The following is a 23102-nucleotide window of genomic DNA, read 5'->3' as shown; positions in this document are numbered from 1 at the left end:
GCGATGTGTGAGAAACTATTACAGACATTTTGAAGTGAAATGTGTTTATTTTTCATGCAACATCCATAAACAAAGGTTTATTTTAGATCACAATAGGACCTCACACATGAGAAATGGACAGGGATCACAGAGATTATTTGCAGTAATATTAGTGAACTGCTGCTGTGTTACAATATTAAAAACACATGTCGTATCCCTAAATATTAGATGTAGGCACCTGTGCACTGTCAGTGATTTGGCAGAAGAGGGTATGAAAGAGTTAAAAGTGAACCATAAATTCAAGCCCAATGCCCCCAAAATCCTTAAGATGTCAATGGAGAGCAGTGCTTCATGAATGTATGAAGCAACATCTACATAGCTGCTTGGCAAATATCAAGGACAGGAACCATGCCTGCTAACACAGTAGTCGCAGCCTTGGCTCTGGTGGAGTGAGTCCTCAATCCTTCTGGGGCTCCTTGTTCATTAATGCACAGCAGAGTTTTACGAAGGGTATAAACCATAGAGAGATGGTCCTCCTTTGCACAGATTTACCTGTCTTTTCTCCAAAATATCCAATTGAAAACTGATTGTCCAATCTGTGATTCTTGGTACGATCAATATGAAAACTAAGGGCCCTCTTTGGATCCAAATGATAGAGCCTCTCATCATCCTTTAAAAGGCTGAGATCGAGCAAAGAATGCCAGAAGGGTGATCTCTTGACCGATGGGGAAAGGACCCCCACCTTGAGTAGAAAGGAGGCACATGCTCCGAGAACCAGATTGTTCTGATTGAATGCAGTATACGGTGGTTGAACTGAGTGAGCCTAAACTTTGCAGACCAACCGTGTGGATGTTATGGCCACCAAGTACACCGTTTTGAGAGTTTGAAGCCTAAGAGGACAGCTATGTGTGGGCTCAAATGGATAACTACAAAGAAAGGTAAGAATCAGATTCATGGCCCACAGGGGCATAATGAAAGGAGAAGGTGGAAACATGTGAACATGTGCTGCAAACCTTTCAGAAACAGATTAAGTTAACAAACAGGGGTGGCTGATCTGGCAACCTCAAATATGCAGAGATAGGTGCCAAATAACGTTTAACAGTGCCAAAACACCAGGCTCTGCTGGGCCAAGGACAACACAAACAGTAACACCTCAGACAAATGGGCATGAAGTGGGTCTATGCACCAGTCTGAAAAAACAAGCCACAAATCTGTTCCAAAGGCAGGCATATAATGACTTTGTTAGGGGACACCTGGCTGCCCGAACATCATCTTGCTTGAATACCATCTACAATCTTGGAAGGAAGGTCAAATTCTCTCAAAAGTCGTTGCTCAATTTCCAAGCATGAAGATGGAGTGGGCAGAGGTTTGAGTGCACAGCCCGATCTTGCTACTGCGACAGGAGATCCTTCCAATGGGGCAGTCTGATCATAGGACGGATGCTCAGACCCAGGAGTTCTTGATACCTATCTCCATGCCCAGTGCGGAGCCACTAGGATGACTTGGGCCCGCAGTCCATCCTGATCTTCTTGAGGACCAGAGGCCAGAGTGACATTGCAGAAAGGTTGACAGGAGTCCCATGTTCCACTCCAAGCAGAATGTGTCTCCTATCGAGAACTGCACTGGAAACTCCAATGCATAGAAGTACGGACACTGCACACTTTTGGTGGTGGTGAATAGATTGAGTAAAGTTTCTACCCATTCTTGGAAGAAACCTTGAACCACCTCCAGATGCCTTTTGTGGTCTACAAGGCGGTGAGTGATGAGTTTGTCTGCCCTGGCATTCAGAGGTCCCGCCATATGTTGAACGATCAGGAAGATGCCCGGACGTTCCAGCCATTTCCAGAGGCACAGGTCCTCCTGGCACAGGGTAAACAATCCCACCGCACCCTGCTTGTTGCAGTACCACATGGCAGCAGTGTTGCATGTGAGCACTTGAACCAGCCGCCCTTTGAAGGATGGCAGAAAGGCTTTTAACGCCAAGTGGATGGCCTGCAACTCCAACAAGTTGATTTGAAGGCAGGTTTCCACCAGAGAACAGAGTCCGCTGATATCAACCTCTTCCAGATGGCAATCCCACCTCAGAAGTGAATTATATGTTGCCACCATCAGCGATGTAAGGGGAAGGGAGAGGTTTCTATCGCTGACCATATAGTGGTCCAATGGCTACCACTGCAGCTCTCTAGCAGTCTCTTCTGAAATATGGACCCGGTCAAAGAGATTTCACTGACGTTGCACCAAATGGGGCTTCAGATCCTACTGCAAAGCCTACATATGCCATCTGGCATGTTTGACCAGCAGGTTGCAGGAGACCATCAGAGCCAGTAGCATCAGTCAGTCTTACCGAAATGCAGGTTTGAGGGTGAAACATCAGGATCATGCACCAAATATCCTGGATGCGCCACGCTAGAGGGTAGGTGCAAAACTATATAGTGTCCAGACTAGCTTTGATGAAAGGGAGCATTTTGAAGGAGTCAGATGTCACTTTGGCATGTTGATAGTAAAACCTAATGAATGAAGAGAGTTTGCTGTAGTCTGGAGGTGGGTGACGACTGCCTTGGGTGAGCATGTCTTCAACAGCCAATAGTCAAGGCAGGGGAAGAACGGGATTCCCCAACCTCCGAAGATGAGCAGCAACCACTGTCATCACTTTTGTGCACATCTGAGAAGCACTGGTGTTGCCGAAACAGAACTCAGCAAACTGAAAGTGCTTGGAGCCCACCCTGAACTGCAGGTAACATCTGTGCACCTGCAAGACAGGAATATTGACATAGGCATCCTCCAGGTCCAAGACTACCATCCAGTCTCCAGGGTACAGGGCAGACAGGACCTGAGTAAGGATGATCATTTTTTTGAACCTGTCCTTTCTTAGCAAGGCATTGAGAGAGTGAAGAGCCAAAACAAGACAGAGACCTTAACTCTTTTTTGCCACCAGAAAGTAGCAGAAGTATAAACTACCGCCTACCTGTAGTGTCCGAACCTTCTTGATGGCTCCTTTAGCCAAAAGAGCACAAACTTCTTGGTGCAACAAATACAGATTGTCCTCCGACAACCTTTGTCAAGATGGTGGCATTGGTTGTGGTGTCACAGATTTTGTGTTACCCTGCTGCACAATCTGTAACACCCACTTGTCCAAGGTGACCACTTGCAATGCAGGTAGAAAACAACCTATTGTGCCGCCTACTAGATGGATGTGCACTAAAGAGGTTTGGTGAGGGCAGAAGTAGAGAGGGGTTTAATACTGGGCAGAACAGTGCCCTTTCTGCCCACGTGGCCCATGGGATCCTTTACCTCGGCCACAAATGTCTGGAGCACCTGTTGGCCTTGGAGAAGTGGGTGGTACTAGCGATGCTGAAATTCTCTACCGCTGCCATGGGAGTGATGAAAGGAGGAATGCTGCTGGCGCTGGGCAGCAGCAAATCTTAAGGTGCGAGCTGTGACTGCTATTCTTAAATAAAGAGCTCTAGTACTGCTCCGCCTTTGCACCAAACAAGCACAAGCCACTGAAGGGCATGTCCATCAAACTTGATTCGACATACCACGAAAAGCTGGTGTCTATATCCAAGTGACGCATCTGAGAGTCCACAGAGAACCCATTGCTCTGCCAATGGAGTCAGTGGTGTCCAATTCATACTATATTGTGAATTTTGCCACAACCCGGCCATTAGTGATGGCCTGGGTAAGCGTTGCTCGAGCTTCATCATGGACAATGGGGAGCACCGGTGCCACCAAAATCCACACTGTGGGAAATAGTGGCCCAGAAGCCAAACAATATTAACTAACGGCAGGGCCAAGCTAGTGGAAGAAAATATATTTTCTCCTTATACGTGCATCCTCTTGCACTGTCTTAGTGGAAAAGGTCCCTGGATTGATCCACGCTGAGAAGGCCTGCACCACTTAACTCTCTGGATTAGGATGCCAGCTCAAAAAGTGGGGTTCCCCAGAGCCAGGTTGTTCGACGGGCCACCTGGCAGTTTACTAGAACCCCTGAACAGGGCCTGGGACAGGCCCCAAGATGGCGTCCATAAAGGCCTCATTAAACAGAAGCACAGGTTTTAAGCTAATTTGTTCCTCTGAGGACCAACTTTAATAAGTTAGTTTTCACTTCCAACACCAGAAGTTGAAGGTTACGTTTGTCAGCTGCCCATCTGATCACCATGGCAAAAGATGCACAAAAGATGCACTCTCCTCAGTGGTCGGACCAGGAGGAACTACTAAACCAGTGTCAGGGAAGTGTCTAGCCCACCGTCATCACCCTACTCCTCATACCAGTTGCCTTCAGGAAAACCTTGAGCAATACCATCAGCCCGGTTGAAGACCTTGTACTCTGCCTCCTAAATTAATTCTGCTGTATCAAGGCAGAAAGGTAGACCAGGGTGCCAGTCTTGACCTCAATTGTCATCTATGTAGCACCGTCTCGGAGTAGGAAAGGACAATTGGAACATCACCCGGCACTGGTGATGCCAGTAGCAATGCCACAGAATTAAGTGTTGGCAAAAGTCATGAAGCCGGAGTGGTGCTCGGAGCTGAGGCCAGTTTGGAATCAAAGGCAGATACAGGGGGTTTGATCGGTATCAGGGTAGAACCCGCTGAAGGTAACCTGATTGGAAAGACTCCTGACTTCATAGGGCTCGAAGGTGCTCCAGAGAGGCAGCTGCCTAAAGATGCAGGATACTTCTATATACAACTACGATAGTTAAGCAGAAATCAATCAAGGGTCTGGAAAGTCAGAAAAAGCATGAAGACTGATTTGGTGCCAGTACCACAAGAGGTGTGTGGGAGTGCGACCACGAGGCACCGGAGTGGTCCAGTGCTATTTTCCTGGGTCTGGAAAGGTGCGGGGAAGTCGAATGGCAGTTCAACTTTTTTTTTTCTTCTTTGACTTACCTGATGAAAATTTGGATTTCGACGAAGACCTGTTGGGGTAACGGCTCGGGAGCAGGCACATGAATGACTGAGACCATCCTTGGGAGTGGGAACAACATGGAGTCTTTCGATGTTGTGCGAGGAGGAGCTTCATTGCTCTCTCCCAAATCACCATTGAGGTCATCAACACGCAATCTAAGCAGGTCTTCAAGTTGTGGCCTAGCCCAGGGCACCAAAGGCAGGACAAGTGTGGATCAGTCACAGACATCTGTCTGTGGCATTTCCTAACATGGTTTAAAACCTGTAGGTTTCTGATGGGTCATAATTATCTGCACACTGGAAACAGCAGAAAAAAATTGTCAGTAACAGTTGAGAATGTATTTTTTCAAAAAATGACCAAAGTAGCTCCCTGGATCTGCAACTGTCAGAGTGGAAAGAAAGGAACTGATGTCAGTGTGCTGCCTTCATAGGCACAACACACATTGTATCAGGCACAGACGATACAGACGCAGACGGTTGGGGCAATCTACTGGTGCTCAGAGGTACTGGTCAAGATATTCTGTGTCCAATCTGATGCCTGCAAAACATTTGAGAAATCAGTGGTTAGAAGTATCTTTCAGAATTGTCATATACTTGACTTTAGAGATGATATAACATTGCTGCTTTGAGTCCTTGAAAGATGAAGAGGTACAGAAAGTAGGAATGGAAATTATACAGTTGTACTCCTGACAAATGACATTAAAAAATCCTTCAAGGATCTCACATTCCATTGCCAGCCAGAATACAAACCTATGGCACTTTACAAACAATTTGCCTTCACAAGCCTGTTTTCTGAAACTGTTCATGTTAACGTTTAGGACTCTGAGTACTTTAACACTGCTAACCAGTACTTAAGCACTAGAGCCCTACCCTTTAAACATGGTAAAATTGGCTTATGCCCATTTAGCTCATTTAATATACTCCTAAGTCCCTAATGAAGATGTACTACATGTGCCCAGGACCTGCCTATTAAATTCTACCAGTGGGCCAGCAGCACTGATTGTGCCACCCACTTAAGAAGCCTTTTTAACAGGTCTCAGGCCTGTCATTGCAGCCTGTGTGTGCAATTCTAAACTACCACTTTAACGTGGCAAGGTAAACCTTTTGCAAGGCTCAAACCTTCCTGTTTATTAATACATAATAGTCACCCCTAGGGTTGGCCCTAAACAGCCCATAGGGTAGGGTGCAGTGTATGTAAAAAGTTGGACATGTACTTTAAACTTTACATGTCCTAGTCATGAAAAACCCTTAAATACGATTTTTTGCTTCTGCATGGTCTACCTTTCCCATAGGATAACACTGTGTAACCTTAATACATTTAATTAGTAATAACTTTCAATTGGGAGCAGGTAAGACTGTCATGTTTGATGCCCAAGGAATTGTAATTTAGAATCCTCTTTAATGGTAATTTCGGATTTTAAGTCATAATTCTGAAAATGCCACTTTTAGAAAGTTGTGATTTTCTTGTCCTAACCGTTTGGTGCCTGCAGCTTGCATCCTGGGTCACATGACAAGACATAGCTGGCAGCTACTCTATGTATGTTTCTATATTGCTCCCAGATAACAAAGGTAAAGGGGTACTAGATGTTAGCAGGATGGGCCATATCTGACTTGAGGAGGGATGAGTTGTCACCCTCCACATTTGCACATCAAGAAATGTTCGTCCCAAGCACACTCACAAAGCGTTTATAACTACTCTTTTGTACTCCCAGATGAGCTGGGGCCAGGGCAGGGAGCCAAAAAATTCCAAACAACTCTAGGGGTGGAAACCTCCAACACTTTCTTCTACTTGAAAGCTGCCACGAGGCATAAATAGTGGCTTCACAGACCCAAATCTTTAGTACACTTCTGGTTCTATGGAAGACTCAGAAGGACTGCTGTGCTGCTCCACTGCTAGGAGGACTGCTACTCTGCTGCCCTGCTGTTCTTCTGCCATGCTGTCTGAATGAAAAGAGATGGATCTGCATCTCGCAACCAGGATCACCGGAGTGACTGTGAGGACTAGTTGGCTGGCCTCCTGATACGAGCCTCAGGGACAGAAAAGACTCCAACCACCTTGAAACCTGCACCTGGACTCTGCCTGCTGTGAGTCTTGCCACCTTAGTGGTGCTACCTAAGTCCTGGGCCCTTGTAAGAAGGACTGAAAGTGCTCAGCTAGCCCAGACGTGGCCTTGTGAGCAGAACTGACGCAGGCCTGCATTCCCTTGGAACCACCACTGTACGATGCATCCTCAATGCAGGACTTCGCATTGCCACCCCACAGCTCCTTGGAACTGCCACTGCCCAGCACATCCTCGATGCAGAACTTTGCACGGCAGCCCAGCAGCTCTTTGGAAATGCTGCTGCTTGGCACATCCTAAACACAGGACCCCGCATCGCATTCCACAGACCCTCGGAGCCATTGCTGCTTGAAGCAGGCTCTCACACAGCTCTGCAACCAGGATTTAAGGTACTCTGTTCAGAGGGCCAAACTTAGTCCCTGTATCCGGCCTGTGCTCCATCGCAGTCAACCAGAACATGTGACTTTAATCCAGTTAGGCATGACCAGATTACCACAGTTGGCGCTTTGTGCTTTTAGGCCGTATTTTCCTTACATTTTTTGAATTGCATATCTGCGGTTCTACTAATTGGATTTTTGTTGTTTTGATCTAAAAAAATCTATTAGATTTTACTCTACTTTTCTAAATTGTTGTGGGTTTCTTCTTGTGTTGTGTTTTCACTTTATTGCTGTTTGAAGTGTTGCATAAGTACTTTACACATTGCCTCTAAATTAAGCCTGACTGCTCTGTGACAAGTTACCAGAGGGTTAAGCATAGGCTAATTTGGGGTTTCCTTGGGTTTCACCATGACAAGAAAAGTGGTTGCTGGGTAAGTAGGGTTTAACCCGCCACACCAGTAACCCAATTTCTTACAATGTTTTATCCTAAAACAAGGAAAACATAGGAGCAATTTGTATAATTCAGGCCAGCCATCTCTGTTGAAAATAGTTCATTGAAAGGACCGGATGGGCAAAATATTTATAAAGGGGGTGATGAGGCTCAGAACATGAAAGGTACAATGCTTTTATCTTGAACCAAGAGGCCTTGTGTTCTTCACATAGGAAGATCTCTTCATAGAAGGAAAGGCTAGCCTCTCAGTGATATCTAGGAAAGCCCGTTTAAAGTGTAGGATCGTTTGATATCGATATCCTTTTCTATAACCATAATTTGCTATATAGTACACACACTGCAAGGCCTGGTAAGTATTAAAACTTAGAGTCGGTCCCTGTACAGATCACCTATGCAGTGGAATAGTGGCAGAACAAATGGATTCTGACCAGATATTAATTTCAAAATGTTTGAGTCGCCATAGGTTTAACTTTCAGTGTGAAGAAATGCACCAAACAGATCCACAATACCAGCGGAAATCATTCAGACTGACCTTGTCTGATAACGGAACTCAGTATTTATAGTGGTGGTGGTCCACAATAAATGTATGAAACTGACTGTGAGGAAACTGCTACAACAGAAATGCAAAGTATGCATCTTGAAGATCCACAGAGCACAGCCAATTTGCCAGATATTCACTCACTAAAACCCAGGACACCGTAACTCGAATTGTGAACTTTTATACAGGCAAACATTGTTTGCCATCAAAGTTATTGAGGAAGGGCTAGAGCCTAAACACCTCTCGGAGAAGGTCAGAGGAAATATTCGGAGGTATAATTATCGACAAGGAGACAAGTTCAGGAAGTAGTGCGCCTTTCACTTACAATGAAAACACCATTAGTGTACTTTGTATTTAAAGACCACTGTGAAAACATGATGTGTGATTCTTCCTGGGATATAGAACTCATGCACTACTGGCAGATGAAATGTGTGATGGCTTTTCCCAAGACCCACAATCACGATTATGTATTGTCTTGTTAGAGGAGGCAGCACCTCATTTATGCGTTTTTTATTTAACAGTGTTTTCTACATTTACAACTGAACACTATTTTGGTAAAGAAAAATATGGATCTGTGATATAGTGGTAAAAAGAAAAAATAGTTACTATGAATAATACACATTGTATTAAGAGTTGTTTGCGCTGGAGATACCATAAGAGGTTAAGAAGGTCATTTTGCTATTTTCTAAGATTACAGAGACATTGAGAGTTATTAGATGTCAAGGAACTATTAAGAAGCTTACAGAGAAACTCTTAATGTTCCTTAAACATCAGTATATATTCTGTACTGCCCAGATCAGACTATTGCTTTGAAGGTACTGCTGTGTGCAAAGTTACTTCCAAAAAGTTAGGAGGAACAGTATTCTAGAGTTACATAGTTTAGTGCCGCTAGTCGGCTTTAATAAAAGAAATGATAAGGTGGGGCAGATACTTCCAGTCAAGTTCTACGGATCAAGCAAACCACATCGGAACAAGAATGTTTTAGATCAATCAACTCTGCCATAGCAAGCATTCGGTGACTTGCTAAGTCCATAATAATATGAAAAGCCTCTAGCACTCTCAAGCTGTGCTTACAAGTTATTGCTATTTTTCAACTGCACCATCCAGGTATATTATGGAAAAACGAAGGGGAAATAGAAAATCAGAATCTAACAATTAACTTTCAGTTTACTGCGAAAAAACATTTACGCTAACTTCTAAAATGATCAAAGAGCACACTGGCAGAATCGAGCCCTACTTCATATTTTGTACAATGGGATGTCTGTGAACATAATGGCGGATTTGCTACCACTGCATCAGCAGATGTAAATCATATTCTGCTGTGTAATGAAGCTGTACAAACATATCTGGCACGCTGTGAGAGGGAAAAAATGAGCAGCTGTAACATGAAAGAACACCAGTCAGAGAATCACTAAAGGTAAGCGGAAGGGATGCAAAATTAAACCATGTCCCACTCTACATGTAAATCGGTACAGAAAGGACTGCTGAAGCTGAAACTCAATTTACTGTGTTTAAAAACAATTATAATTATGTACTGAAAATAATTAGAGATGAATGTATCTTTCCTTTAACATCCTAGAATGGGTCAATTGAGTGTTCCATGCCACTCGCAAACCCTCAGCCAGCTTGAATGGATCAAGCCCCATTGATCACCCTTTATCAATTGTTTCCGACACCCATGTCAGTTTTCCAGACTTTAGAATCACACTCATCTTGGAACAGCATGCCTTCAACACCTCTCGCACTGTATCTAACATGGGTTCACCTTTATCAGCCAATCACTACTGTTGTTTTAAAGTTCCGAAGGGCACGGGCCTTATTCCATCCATGCCTGCCGCGCTATGATTAGATGTGGTTGTTGTTTTTTGTAATGTAATATGAAATTAGTTTTCATGAGTGCTGAGGGCGTACACTCATGCTTTCGTTGTCTAAGCCTAAGCCTGTCAGCATGGTTGAGCACCTGGGTGTAACTTGCATGCTGATGTGGCTTACAGTAAACATACAAGTGTATGACAGCACACATGCGTCACCAGTTTCTGGCATCTTTGATAAAGACCTTACTCCATCCCTTCAATAAATTGTGTGATTTAAATGTCATAACAGCAGAGGTCGTGGACTTACAACATAACAAATTCATGCTGAGCTTTAACCTACACAGGACAACATATAAGATTAACTTTCAGGCAACAACAAATGCATATTAGGTTTAAAAAGTCAAGCGTGGCTCTCTGGCAGGTATGGATACATTGTGCTTCTGCCTGGAAGATGGTCTCGTCGGGCTGATTGGCGTGCTGCATGGCAATGGCATGGGGGAACTCATTCAGCATTCGTTGCTGAAACGCCTCCAGTCGCTCATAGTCGTGCCCCCGGCACACAAACTCCTTGTTCTTAACAAAAAGCAGATAAAAAGAGTGTTATTGACAATCAAATGCACGGTCGGAGAGATTCAGCCTGAAGATTGCCTTTTTAACAAGAAAAACAGCATGCAATGCAAACAGATCAGGTGTTAGTACATTTATTCCATTAAAACTTTTTGCGTGCCAAACAAGTATGCTGCATCACATTAGCACAGCAGAAGAAAATGTCCACACCAGAACAGCAGTCAACTACAAAACATACAGCTTCGGTACTGTGTGTGCAGAGATGACCTACAAATCTCTTCGGCTCTTGTAACGTAACAATAAAACAAACAAAGTAAACAAAAGCATGCAGTCAGAGATCAATGAGCATAAAGTACATTCCAGTCACAGGACATACTCCGCACCCTGAAGACCCATATTCACTGCCGATGGACCCTCACGAAGGGACAAGGGCTATTGACGCTCGCTCCCGTCAATCCATGCGGCTGCTCCATGAGCTGCTCCATCCGTCCCGCCCACTTAAATATTTGCGCCCACTCGTATTGAGCAGGTTCAGTGGCGCAGACAGAACGCCCGAAGCCCCGCCTTCCTAATAAAAGACGGTCAGCTGTGGTTGCTCTAGCAACCCGACCATCGCCAGGGGTTCACTCCTACCCAAAGCCCACTATGGCAGCCTTCGCTAAAAGAGTCCAGGTTTTTGATATTGTGATTGATTCCGAGCCAGTGTGTGTGAACCGTGTTAAACATGTGTTCTGACATCTGTCATTAAGAGACGGAATACAACGTGAGCAAGCAGTTGTTCATGGCTGATAGAGTTACAGCGGGAGATTTTGGTATCACGCACTTGAAACTGTACAACCGATCATACTTTATGTATAATTTGAGTTTGGGTATTTGATATAGCGCTGGCCCTGATCCAAAGAGTAGTTGTGAGCATTATAGAGATTATCCTCACTGCAGCAGCAGGAGTATCTCAAACACGAGATGCTGTTTGTATCTGCGGTGAAGAAGGTCCAGCTGAGCTCGGATCACAGAAACCAGGATGTGACAGAAAAGTGGGGGTTGGAAGGGGCAGGGTTAGGCAAATACAACTGTTGTACTAAAATGTGTAATTATGTACATATTTATGTACTTTGCATTACTTTGCACTGATCAACTATTTCAAGCACAGACCTAAAAAAAATTTGCAGTGGTCAACAACATTTGCAGTGATTCATACGATTATTTTTGTCTTCTGCCGAAGCTAAAATTAGAATGCAATTCAAGGTAAAATGTCAGCACCCAACCTCTTGATTGCATCATGAACTGTGGAGGTCCGGATTAAACATTTCGCAGAAAGACGGCCACACACTTAAACTGGCGTTAAGTGTTTGCTAAGAGGGCACCAAGATTGCCAACATCCACCTTCTGACCAGTCACCAACCTCAGCACTGTTCCTCTGTTGTACTGAAAAAATGCTGTCTTGCTAACCTCTCCACCATATAAACATAGATAAACTTTTGTTTAGTTCTGTCTGGGCAGTGTCAGCAGCCCTAGTCATGGGCAGGTCCACGAGTCATGATTGGTGTTATGGAACAAGCATCACTAACTATTTTTTACACAATATATTTTCACTACTGCTAAGAGAGGGAGGGATCCGTGCTTTGGTGTGATGTGTTCCACTATGTGGGAAAGCGGCATGAGCTGTGCCGGAGGACTGACGGAGGTCTTCACTGGAAAGACAGTAGTCTTAGGTCCTGTTCCCGAGTAGTCAGGAAAAACCCAATCTCTTTGCAAAGAGAAAGTGTTAATTTCAGTTGTGTTAACCATCGCACCTCCCCCTCCAACACACTTGATTAGCCACTCAGTTTAGATAACTGGGACTATTGCTATGCATTAACAGGTACGCTAACCTCGGATTGTAATCTTAGGGTTATACATTTTAAACACTTATGACAAATATATTACACTCTGGCTCAGTTATGTAAATTTGGTCTCCGTGAAGATGCCAACTGTCTTAGATGTGGGGCACTTTCAGCTGATTTCCTACACTTTGCCTGGAACTGCCCTCCGGTTTGCAGATACTGGGATCAAGTCACACGTACTCTCTCAGCCATGATACGAGAGAGAGTAGAAGACACCTCACAGATGTGTCTCTTAGGCCTTATTAAGTCTCTGCAGCGGGCTAATTGTAAGTTATAAGCAATAGCATTGCTTCTTGCCAAAAGGTGGTTCTCAATACACTGGGGCAAACAAACATCTCCCAAACACCAACACTGGCTCCATGATAAGGCTATTGCCATGATCAACTCGAATGTTATGCAGAAGAACCTCCCCCAAGTGTCCCAGCCGAAAAACATTTGGAGTCCATTCACCGCCTATTTACTTACACTCTCAGATGAATCATAATAGACTGTATCCATAGGTGTTGCTACAAAAATGATTGTCTACTGTGTGGTTGACTTAGTTAACTGCAGCCCACTGTCAATGAGTAACTGTGGTTATGTACTTGATGATAATGGCAATGTATGTTGTTTTGTTATATATTTGAAAATGCATAAATAAATTGTTAAAGAACTGTTGCTCCCCCCTGGAATTTTCCCATCAAAATCTGTAATTTTGTTTGGTGGAAGTAGCCTGATTTCCACCTTCAAAAATCTGAAAGAATGCAGTTAACACACCAGAAACACCCCACTTTGAAGTAATTGTGTGGTAAACAAATCCCCCTCGCTTGACATACTTAAACTCCGAGCATTAGCAGGGCTACATCCTCCACATTATCGTTTAGAGCTCCTAGGGTGCATTTTCACGCATGTGGGACCCCTATTAAATTTTTGTAGTCAGTACCAAAAGAAAACAAGGGCATACAAGGACACTGATGGTGTGCAGAAAATAGAAGCTCCAGAAACACCATAAATGTGTACCATAGTACAAAAGGAAAGGCATCTGCATGTGTAAGACACAACACCCAACACAGCAAGCCTGGCTGTCAGAGGTAAAACGCTGAATAATATGAAATAAATGTTTCCGCATTCATAGCATCTTGTTGGAACAGTATTCCTTCTATTTCTAAATTCCACAGTGACTTATTCAAAAGTTATCTGTTTATGATGAGACTTCAGCTGCAATCCATGCCAACCATGTACTCTATGGGTTACTGAACTTTGGATCTTTTGTTGGATTGAACTGTAGTGAACACGAAATTAATACACTGAATGTAACCCATTCTGATCAATTGAGCTGTTTGAGCCTCATTAGCCACTAATCATCTAATATCAAAGCAAGAGTGCCAGCTGACGCCTGATGCCAACTGTGGGCAGAGAGATTGTGAGCAATGTTGTGGAAAAGAGCCAAAGCTGACACAGCTTTGCCATATGGGCTTAGCACTCCATCCTCAGTTGCTAACAAGAACAAGTGAGAGAATTCTCTGTACTGTCAATACATATAACGCCACATGCAGCTGACTGATCTCGCAGGGGCACGAGGATTGATTGCTAATTGCTTGTCCACCAGCATACAATGTACACTAATGCATGTTCTGCGAAGGTTGATCAATGCTGCTGTAGTGCTCTTTCTCTGCTACCACCAGGAAGCTCAGAGCAGGACAAAAGAAACAGCTAAATAGATCAAGGGAGCAAAGTCAATAGTTTGTACCATTACTCAGTAAGGAAGATAGATGACAAAGACTGCCACAGGATTATGACCATTCTACAGGCTGTTTTTAAAATAAGCTCCAAAGAGCTCGAGTCGAAAGTTTTTTTAAATTCAAACTATTCTGTTGGTTGAGCTACAGATCTTCACTTGATTTGTGGTGAAATCGTTTTGTCGCATTTCCTGCAGGGTGCAAGGCAGCAAAGGCATTCACAATTAGTTCAAGTGGAGAGTGCGGTCTGTAAGAAGAGAGAACAGCTGACATACTTTGCAAATGTGAGCCTATCTAGTTATCACAATGCCTTGCATTTATACTTCAGTATGTATCGTCAATGCCGTGGATTTGCTTCTCCCCTAAAGTGCCTTTATTATCAATCATGTGAAATTTGTCTCATTTTGTGTAACTATGTGAGCATGTATTGTTTAGTTCTGGGATAGTGTGCGTGCACCAGTACAGTGGACGTGATGTCAGGTAGCAATAATAAGTCACTTCAATGTTCTAAGCAGAGTCTCCCTATTCACAGTTCCTCTGCCACAAAGGGTGTCCGACTTGCAAACCTTTATACATACACAATATACAGTGGAAAAAATAGTTGCTTTAAAACCAAGCAGCCGCCAAGTTGTGTCACTGTAGTGAATGATCTTTAAGTCAGTTTGTGACTTAAGTAGAAAGTTGGTATCTCTATCCCAAGTAAGTTAGAGGAGACCCCAGAGCAAAGGTGATAGTTTCTGCCAATTGTGTTCAATATGGGTGCTAGGTTGGCAGTGCCTGAATTCTCCATGACTTTGTCTTCGTTTAGTAGGGAAAAACTTGCAAGAGTGTTAAAATGTAGCCCCACAGAGCCCTAAGAATTATGACATTCATATTGTGACTTTGGTTTCTTACATTACATTCCCAAAACAGTATTAAGGGATTTCAGGTTAACTGAGATTAAGGATTGCTAAATCTGACCTTTTACTGTTGTGGAACTGTTTGGCCACCTGAATGTTGATTGAATTAAGGTATGTTGTCATTTGACATTGAGGACAGACCAGTATTTATTTAGAAGGATTCTCCCACCATAATACTTTCTTATTAAATCCCAGCAGTTGGCTATAATGGCACCTCAAATGATAACGATTTACTCTAGGCTATATCTCATCCAGACCTACTATCTGTACGGTACCTACCTCACTCCAACTAACCTTCATAGTGCTGGCCTTCTCTCCCCTCCCAACCCCTCATGTGCCCTCGCCTCCCAGGTGCCCCAGCCGATTTCTATCACATGGTGTGGTTGTGCCTGGTGATCCAGAGTGATTGGTCTGTCGTGGTGAAGCAGTTGTTAGGTGTGCTGGGCTGGGAGGTGCCACTTTCATCCTGGTGCTGCTTCTTGGTGTTTTTGAGGGGCCCGGGGGTTCGAGGGCAGATCAGGCACTTCTGGGAACAGTTACAATGATGGCGAAGAGAGACACTGTAGCCAGATGGAAGGTTCCGGCTCCCTCTACAGTATCACAGTGGCGACGTGGTGTGGATTGGTGCCCACAACTAGAGAAGCCTGTGTACGAGCGTATTTGGGGAAGGGGTTGGGTCCATTGGAATAGCCTGATATTTTCCAGCATTGCACAAATATGTCTCCTTCCTCGATGGTCGTCCCGTGAAACTCCACCTTGTTTATTTGTCCTGTGCATTATCGGAAGGGTACTCTCGTGTCAACGGAATGCTTTACCTTTATGCAAACTTCAATAAAGATGTTTATTAAAAAAAAAAAAAAATCTCAGCAGTTGCCTACCAGTTTCCTGTAGGAGGCACTGCATTGGAAAATTTGATTGATGATTCATTTGTAGACCTTTATATATTTTGGTGGCATACTGCACCATATACGAATTACAAGCATATATGAAACTAGTTATTATTATGTAATTGTGTTGTGCTTTTGTTGATAAGGTAAGCTTTTTTAGCAATTAATTATTATGTTTGGCCCTATTGATTACATTGCTATTTATGATTCATTTCCTATTTACAGTTCAGCACGTGCCATATTTATGTATAAAGACTTTGTGAAGGGGAGCACGATGTACGTTTGAATTCCCACGAGTATAGTTCATCAGGTACCCAGAGGATTTTCCTCCCATTTGAGATTGACATGCAGTGGAGTGAGAAGGGATTATTGACAAGGGGGCTAACTGAGCCACCCCTGATGTCGTTTGTATTGTATTTCTTGGTATGTCAAGTGTAATGACTGTATCCTTGATGACACATTAAGAAAACATAAGGAAGGATTGGCAAAAATGTTTCTGAAGACAACTTACTCTCAAGAAAAATGGAAACTTCTTCCCATAAAATCCAACCCTGAAAAATTCTGGCTCCAAACGCTGCTGATCCATTATTTTATCATAAAGAGACGCCTCCATCATCTGAGAAGAAATAAGAACGATTTTACACATTTTCTCTTCAACCTACTACAGATACTGCAGAGACAGAATAGATTCACAACCAGTTTTCAATCCAAAACATAATGTAAGGTCTGAGGAATGTCGATTCCTAAATCACCAAGACCTAAATGACTTCCAGATTAAGCATTTTTATTTATGTCACTTAATTTCCTTCTATTACAATTCCACAATGATGGCGTCAACTTCAGCACTGAAGCTAAATCAGTCAGTCTATAACCAACAGCATTCATTTACTTATCGCTGATAGCTAGTTAATTATTACAGGCATGTTGCCTGTGTTCAAAAAATGTTTTTTTTTTATCTTTGAAAAATATAGTGCTGGACTCTAGAATGGCTGGCAGTACATGCCTGGTCTTTTCAATATCTTCTCAAAAGTCTGTTTGTCTGGAATTATTTGTTTTTTACTTGACAAAGGTCATAACGCACAAATATTGCAGACGGCTAAAATCCATCAAAATTGCCTGCAATAGCTCAGGACAACAAAGTCAATCTGGTCTTACATGGAAATAAATAAATGTGCAGCTAGAGAACACAGTCATTCCCATGTAGAATATACTAGGCCTATATTCATATGGAAGCCTCTGTCTTAATAGTAAAAACGTAGGTTGCAACTACACATTCACTATAGTCCCTAATATTGTCTTACATGCCTTCTTCTAACCAAACTCTATGCATTTACCTGGCATGGACTCTAACAGAGCAGCATGGGTAAAAAGTGTTTGATGGAAATAATATGCATTGATTCCATAAAACTATTGCTAACATAAAATACGGAGCCACTACTATCCAATGGATTCATATCTAAAATATAAAGTTAACAGAGTTATCATCTCCCTGTTCTCATCCTTGTATGGCCCGCTCCTAAATAATCTGTAGGCATCTTTGTTCCAGCTAAAATGAACTGTTTTATCAATTTCCAAATCCATTCTGGCCCCTCTGCCCCTCCTACTGCCAACATTTTTATTTGCCTGAAACGTCACCTACACATTTCGTACGTCCAAATACTGTGTCACAATCTGGATATCAGATAAATCGTCTATTTCATATGCTGTAATCTACTCATTATCTCCCTTGAGCAGAACGACGATTTCAACAACTGCAGTCAACGTGACATCTATTTTTCCCATTTATTAATTATACAACATTTCAGCAAAACTCGAACTGTCCTCGCTTTTACTGTCTTAACATTCCCAATAATTCCCAAATGCTGCATTAATTGTCCTCATTTCTATCATTTGAATTACCTACACTGTTTCAGTCGTGTTTCCCCCAACACTGACACAATTATTTGTGTATAGAAGGTACACTACGTCCCAACTACGTTAGAAAAATGAATCTATAAAATGAACTGTCCTCTAAGTTACTTTTCTGTAAACTGGCCATGCTTTTATAATACCTCCTCAGTTGTTTATTGTTCTCACTAGTCATGTTAAGGCTTTGTTGCTGTTGGCAATAATTTTACCATTTTGTATAACTTTCATGGTCAATTCATCCAGTCAGTACAAATAAAAAACTAAAATCTAAAAGAAATAAAGTATAATACACCGGACTACATTACCCTCATCTTGCTTAGATTTCTGTAGTCATAGTAGCTTTCATATTGCTCTGCAAGTTTCCTGCAGAGAATAATTCCATTTTCCCAGCACTGAGAAAAATATAAAAAGAAAATTAAGCACAACGTGAAATATAGTCATGTTACTTCACAATAATCATATATGTAGCTGTAATTAACCTTTGATCACATGTAAATGTTGGGTGGATACACAATGCCATGTCTCACGATCATGTACATATCACTTGGGGTTGCAGTTTTCCAGTAGGGACTAGAATAAATATTCCCCGTACAAATACAATGACATTGATGGTCTAACTTGAGCTCTGGCTAGCACTAGGTGTCCAGCATACTTACTCAAAAACACATTCACATAGCATGTTATCACACAATTTTCATTAAGGGGCTTTTCTGAAACACATCACCTTCCCATACTCCCATAATAGTATTGTTGGCTGATAAAGAATGCCCAAGATTTGTCAGGTTATTAAAATATGATTAAGTCACATTGTCTAAATCAGACATTACCTAATTTTCACAGCAAAATCAAAAACAATCACAACAAAACCAAGAACAATAAGCCTTTGGTGTGACATCTTTGATGAAAAAATACACAATTATGTCTGTAAGAGACCCTGTTTAATTAAAATGGCAAAGGGGGCTTATCACTTCGCGAACTAAACATCTAAATGTGAAAAGGAAGAGCATTTCCTTTAATCATGTGGCTAAATACAAAGAGGCACAAGAGGAAGGGAAGGCAATGAGCTCTAGATCCTTGAGTTTATCCTAAATCTACAAACCGAGATGGAGTCAGAGAGAGTCTACTTAAAAATTCTATCACTTGACGCTTTCTCTTTGCCTTTCATTAAACAAGGCTAAACGTCACAGACAATCTTCACGCGAACACTTACTTTCACCTGAATAGCAATGTAATAACGTCTCAGAAACACTGCTGCCCTCACATACAAAAACAGAAACAACCCTTTGTTGTTTTCCATGTATGTGTACGGAATCTATTAAACTTTTGAAGGTTGCACTGGCAGATTATAGTTGGACCAGGTTTGTTTATCTCCCACTATGACCAACATTTTAACCTTTAGCAACACCAGCGGTTCACTGCAGTTCACTTCAGGGACATTTAGAATAAAAATCATCCTGTTTGCTTCCTATCAATTTGGATACATTATTCAATTTTGCTCTGGAAATTTCCTTTGTAGGACCAACTACTGTTTCAGAATCAAATTTGGAAAAAACGCTTCCGCAGTGAAGAAATTAGTGTTCTGAACTGCTTCGCAAAGCAATTCATGACATTCTGAAAAGACAGCCAGGCAACAATGTTCCCAGGGTCGGCTATATTTGTTTGCTGAATGTCCAGACTAGAAAACACTGAGGGATACAATCTGCAATTAGCACTAACGTTAAAAATTCTTTCCTGCATCGTGTGCGATATCTAGTGTCTTGGCAAAGGCATTGTCAATGGCGCACACATCTTACCAGGAGGCGTTTAACTGGTGGTAGTCACTCAAGAAACATCTTGCCGGTAGCCAATAAGCAACAAACAGGAAGGTGAAATGTGTTGAGTGATGGACAGTAGGATTCAGAAAGAAAGTGTAGTGTGATGGTCAGAGAAATGCTTAAATTAGGGCATGGGATGGAAACTCCAAATACAAACAAATCATACTATTATACAAGCAATCTCTGTCCATTACTTTAATTCCTATCCAGGCCCAGATTAGTATAATGTGCTGCATCACCAGAATGCCTTATTTATCCACCACAGCAAATTGTCTACTACATCTGTATTAGGTGTGAACCCTCCTGACCACTGCATGAAGGCAATTCCAAATATGTACATTTACCAAGAGTAATTATTGGTGATGAGTATGATGCCTGCAGTTCACTCTATCCTTTAAAACATAGTGATTGACACGATGAGTCCTGTACTGATTTAAACAAAAGAAAACAGAAGCTGTGAAACAGAACAATCAGCTGGTTATGTTGTGGAGTTTCTAAAGATTCCTGGAATTTGAGGCTGGAATCAAGCTAACATATGATGGTGCAAAGACAGTAGGACATGCTGCCATGAACAGTTATCACCTCTTCTTGTTGTTCGCAAACTACCGTAGACATAGGGGACTGGCAGCAGCTGGACTGGCAGCAACTTCAGCAGGAAGGGGTGGAAGTCACTGCCCTTAACCACAGTGACGCAGTACAAGATGGAGAGCCCAATTCAAGAGGTCTCTTGATCATGATCTAAAATGATGACCCAATCCAAGATGGTGACTCCAATCTACGATGCAGATGCCCTTTCCCCTTGTAACAAATCAGCTCAGCTGAAGTGAATTATCTTGCACTAACACTGTTTATACCACAAATAAATATTTAATTTGTTTAATTGGGAGTCTTAACTGTGCTTTAGTATCACAAACAATGTGTTACCGCACACAAAATATTTTAACCACTAAATGAATCAAAAGAAATGAATGAAGGAATTAAAATAATCATACAGACTTGCTAATACTGTCAAAAATGCTACGGCAAGAGTTCCATTATTTCAGGTTCTGATGACGGGGTCAGGAACATTAGCCATCTCACAATTCCATAGCGCTCATTAGTATGACCTAATGTTCTCATGTATTACAGTTTAGTCACGTAATACTCATTAAATTGTCTGCCATTGTTTTAGGGCCCCTTATGGCAAGACATGGGTATTGCTTACACAACATTTGTGATTTAGAATGAACCTTCCCCAAAAACCTGATAATGACAATCCGTCTTTCTTTGCCTGGATTAGACTTTAAAAGATTATTACATAATCAGGCACATTTAGAAATATCAACTGTAAAACAATGTCAGGAATTTGCTATAGATGCTTAATTTGTTTTCTAGATTAGTAAATTACACAATCATAAAGGTGTGCTCACCTTTCCCCTGTCAAAGTTCTGAATGATGGTCAAGTGAAGAAACTCCTTCCGCTGCCACTCTGTCTGCATTGGATAGTTGAGAAATTCTCTCAAGGGGCGGTCGGACCACTCCAGTAACTCATCATAGAGTAGCAGAGTGTAGGCAGCCTCTGCAAGGCAAAGTACATGTGACAAGATCAGGCATGTTCAAGCTCGAGCAACAAAAGCAGTCATTCCAAATATGAAGTAGATGATGCATAATTATCAGTGAGATGTGCTGGTGTTAAAAAAAGACATATGTAATTAAGCATGATGGCCCAAATCAAACCCAAACCACACAGAAACATGGGAATCAAGTTGTTTTACATTTTAGTTATGGTACATAACTTGGGGAGAGAAATGGTGAAAATAATGTTCTTTCCTCTTTTAAAAGACTTAAATGACAAAAGAGTAACCACCTAGAAATAGCGGTGCTAGAAGGCTTAGGTGTAAAGCAGGATCAGCAAATGTAGGTCATTTTAGTTCTTTCCGTGAGGAGGGACTTGTTGAGTCCTAGAATATTGGCAGTCAATATGCAGTATGGTGAAAGGCGGGATGCCTGTAAAAGTTTCCGCTTTAACTGCTCTGATTTATTTGATCAAAAGTAAGTGGTGGATGATTGGGAGATAGCTGGCAAGATCGTCCCAGCCCATGGCACGTTTTTCAGATTGGGCCCTTTTTTCACACTTTTAAGTTGTTTAGTACTTGGGGTTGGCTCAACAGAAAAGTTGACAATTTTGGGAAAGGGAGTGAGGAGATAGCCATAGAGGGATTTAAAAATCGATCATGATAAAATGATGTCTTTGTAGGAGCCGGGGTTGAGGATGTTGGGTAGTTCAACATGCAAGGGGAGGCTGAATGCTCTTTATTGGTGGGGTGCGAGGGATAGCGGTTGTTTATTCGTTGTTGGCTGTGTGGGGTTCACACAGCCAACTCTTTTGTGCTCTCACTCATGAGAAAGTAGATAATGGCACTGCAGTTGTCCTCCTTTGGGAACTGATGGACCGGGGCGGACTGATTCAGTTTTTGACAGCTTTGAAAATGACTTTGTTCTGACAGACGTTTTGTTCATGGTGAGTTTGCAGAAGGGTGCTCAGTCTGTGGCGAGGAGAGATCGAGGTGTCAAGCAGAATGCTTTATTTTGAATGAGGTTATCACTGGCACTGGTCCACCCCTTTTCTTTCCTTGTCAGTATATGAATCACTTGTTCTCAGAGTTCTTGAATGTATCATGTGCTGAGCATTTATATTTGTAGTCTCATGTTTTCAAAAGTGTTATCAGTTCCATGTGGACATTCTAAGCAGATTTGCACACATTAAGATGTAAACCTTACCATGTGCACTGGTGCAATGATGTGGACTGATGGGAGTTTGAAAGGTTGGTCAGTTCCTCTTTGCGGTGGTCCACAAGTAAGTTCTTGAAGGAGAGGGATTTTGATAAGTATGGCGTCCCTTACACCTACTCAAGAGCACACCTGTAGTGGCATTGTTGGGCTATGTTAAGAATGTCCATTCTGAATTGCGCCAACCAACAGCGATTCTTCTGCTACTTGCTAAGTATAGAGTAATCATGCAATGGAAGGGGGGCACATGGTGTCACTCGCAGCAGATTGTCTCACTGATGCCGCGTACTGTCAGGAACAGCTCGCTGCCTTCTGCGATCTCATGTCTCTAAACTCCCGCTCAAAGATATTTGGCTTCCCCTTGAACGTTACCTGCATGCCCAATCAGCCATGTATACTATGCATCTACTTGAATGACTACTGTAACTTGTGATGAAACAAGTCTACATGCTATACTCTGTTGTATTTGCTTTTTCAAGAACAATTTAATAAATGACATTTTAAAAAAAGAGAAAAAAGTATGGTGTCCCTTG

General features: G+C 42.3%; 1 protein-coding gene across 2 annotated transcripts in view; it reads right to left on the bottom strand.

Annotated features, from left to right (window-relative positions):
• DOCK4 (dedicator of cytokinesis 4) overlaps positions 1 to 23102 on the bottom strand; it is a 1300588-nt gene that overhangs the window by 126548 nt on the left and 1150938 nt on the right. For both annotated transcript variants that reach the window (XM_069228963.1, XM_069228964.1), the window contains 4 exons: positions 21210 to 21358; positions 18292 to 18378; positions 16590 to 16694; positions 10556 to 10697 (listed from right to left, as the gene is read on the bottom strand). In XM_069228963.1, coding sequence (XP_069085064.1) covers positions 10556 to 10697; positions 16590 to 16694; positions 18292 to 18378; positions 21210 to 21358 — 483 coding nt within the window. The remainder of the gene's footprint in view (positions 1 to 10555; positions 10698 to 16589; positions 16695 to 18291; positions 18379 to 21209; positions 21359 to 23102) is intronic.

Source organism: Pleurodeles waltl, chromosome 4_1 (genome assembly GCF_031143425.1).
Source record: "Pleurodeles waltl isolate 20211129_DDA chromosome 4_1, aPleWal1.hap1.20221129, whole genome shotgun sequence".
Classification (NCBI taxonomy): Eukaryota; Metazoa; Chordata; class Amphibia; order Caudata; family Salamandridae; genus Pleurodeles; species Pleurodeles waltl.
Note: the sequence above shows the minus strand (reverse complement) of the source record. Positions and strands in the feature narration are given on the sequence as shown.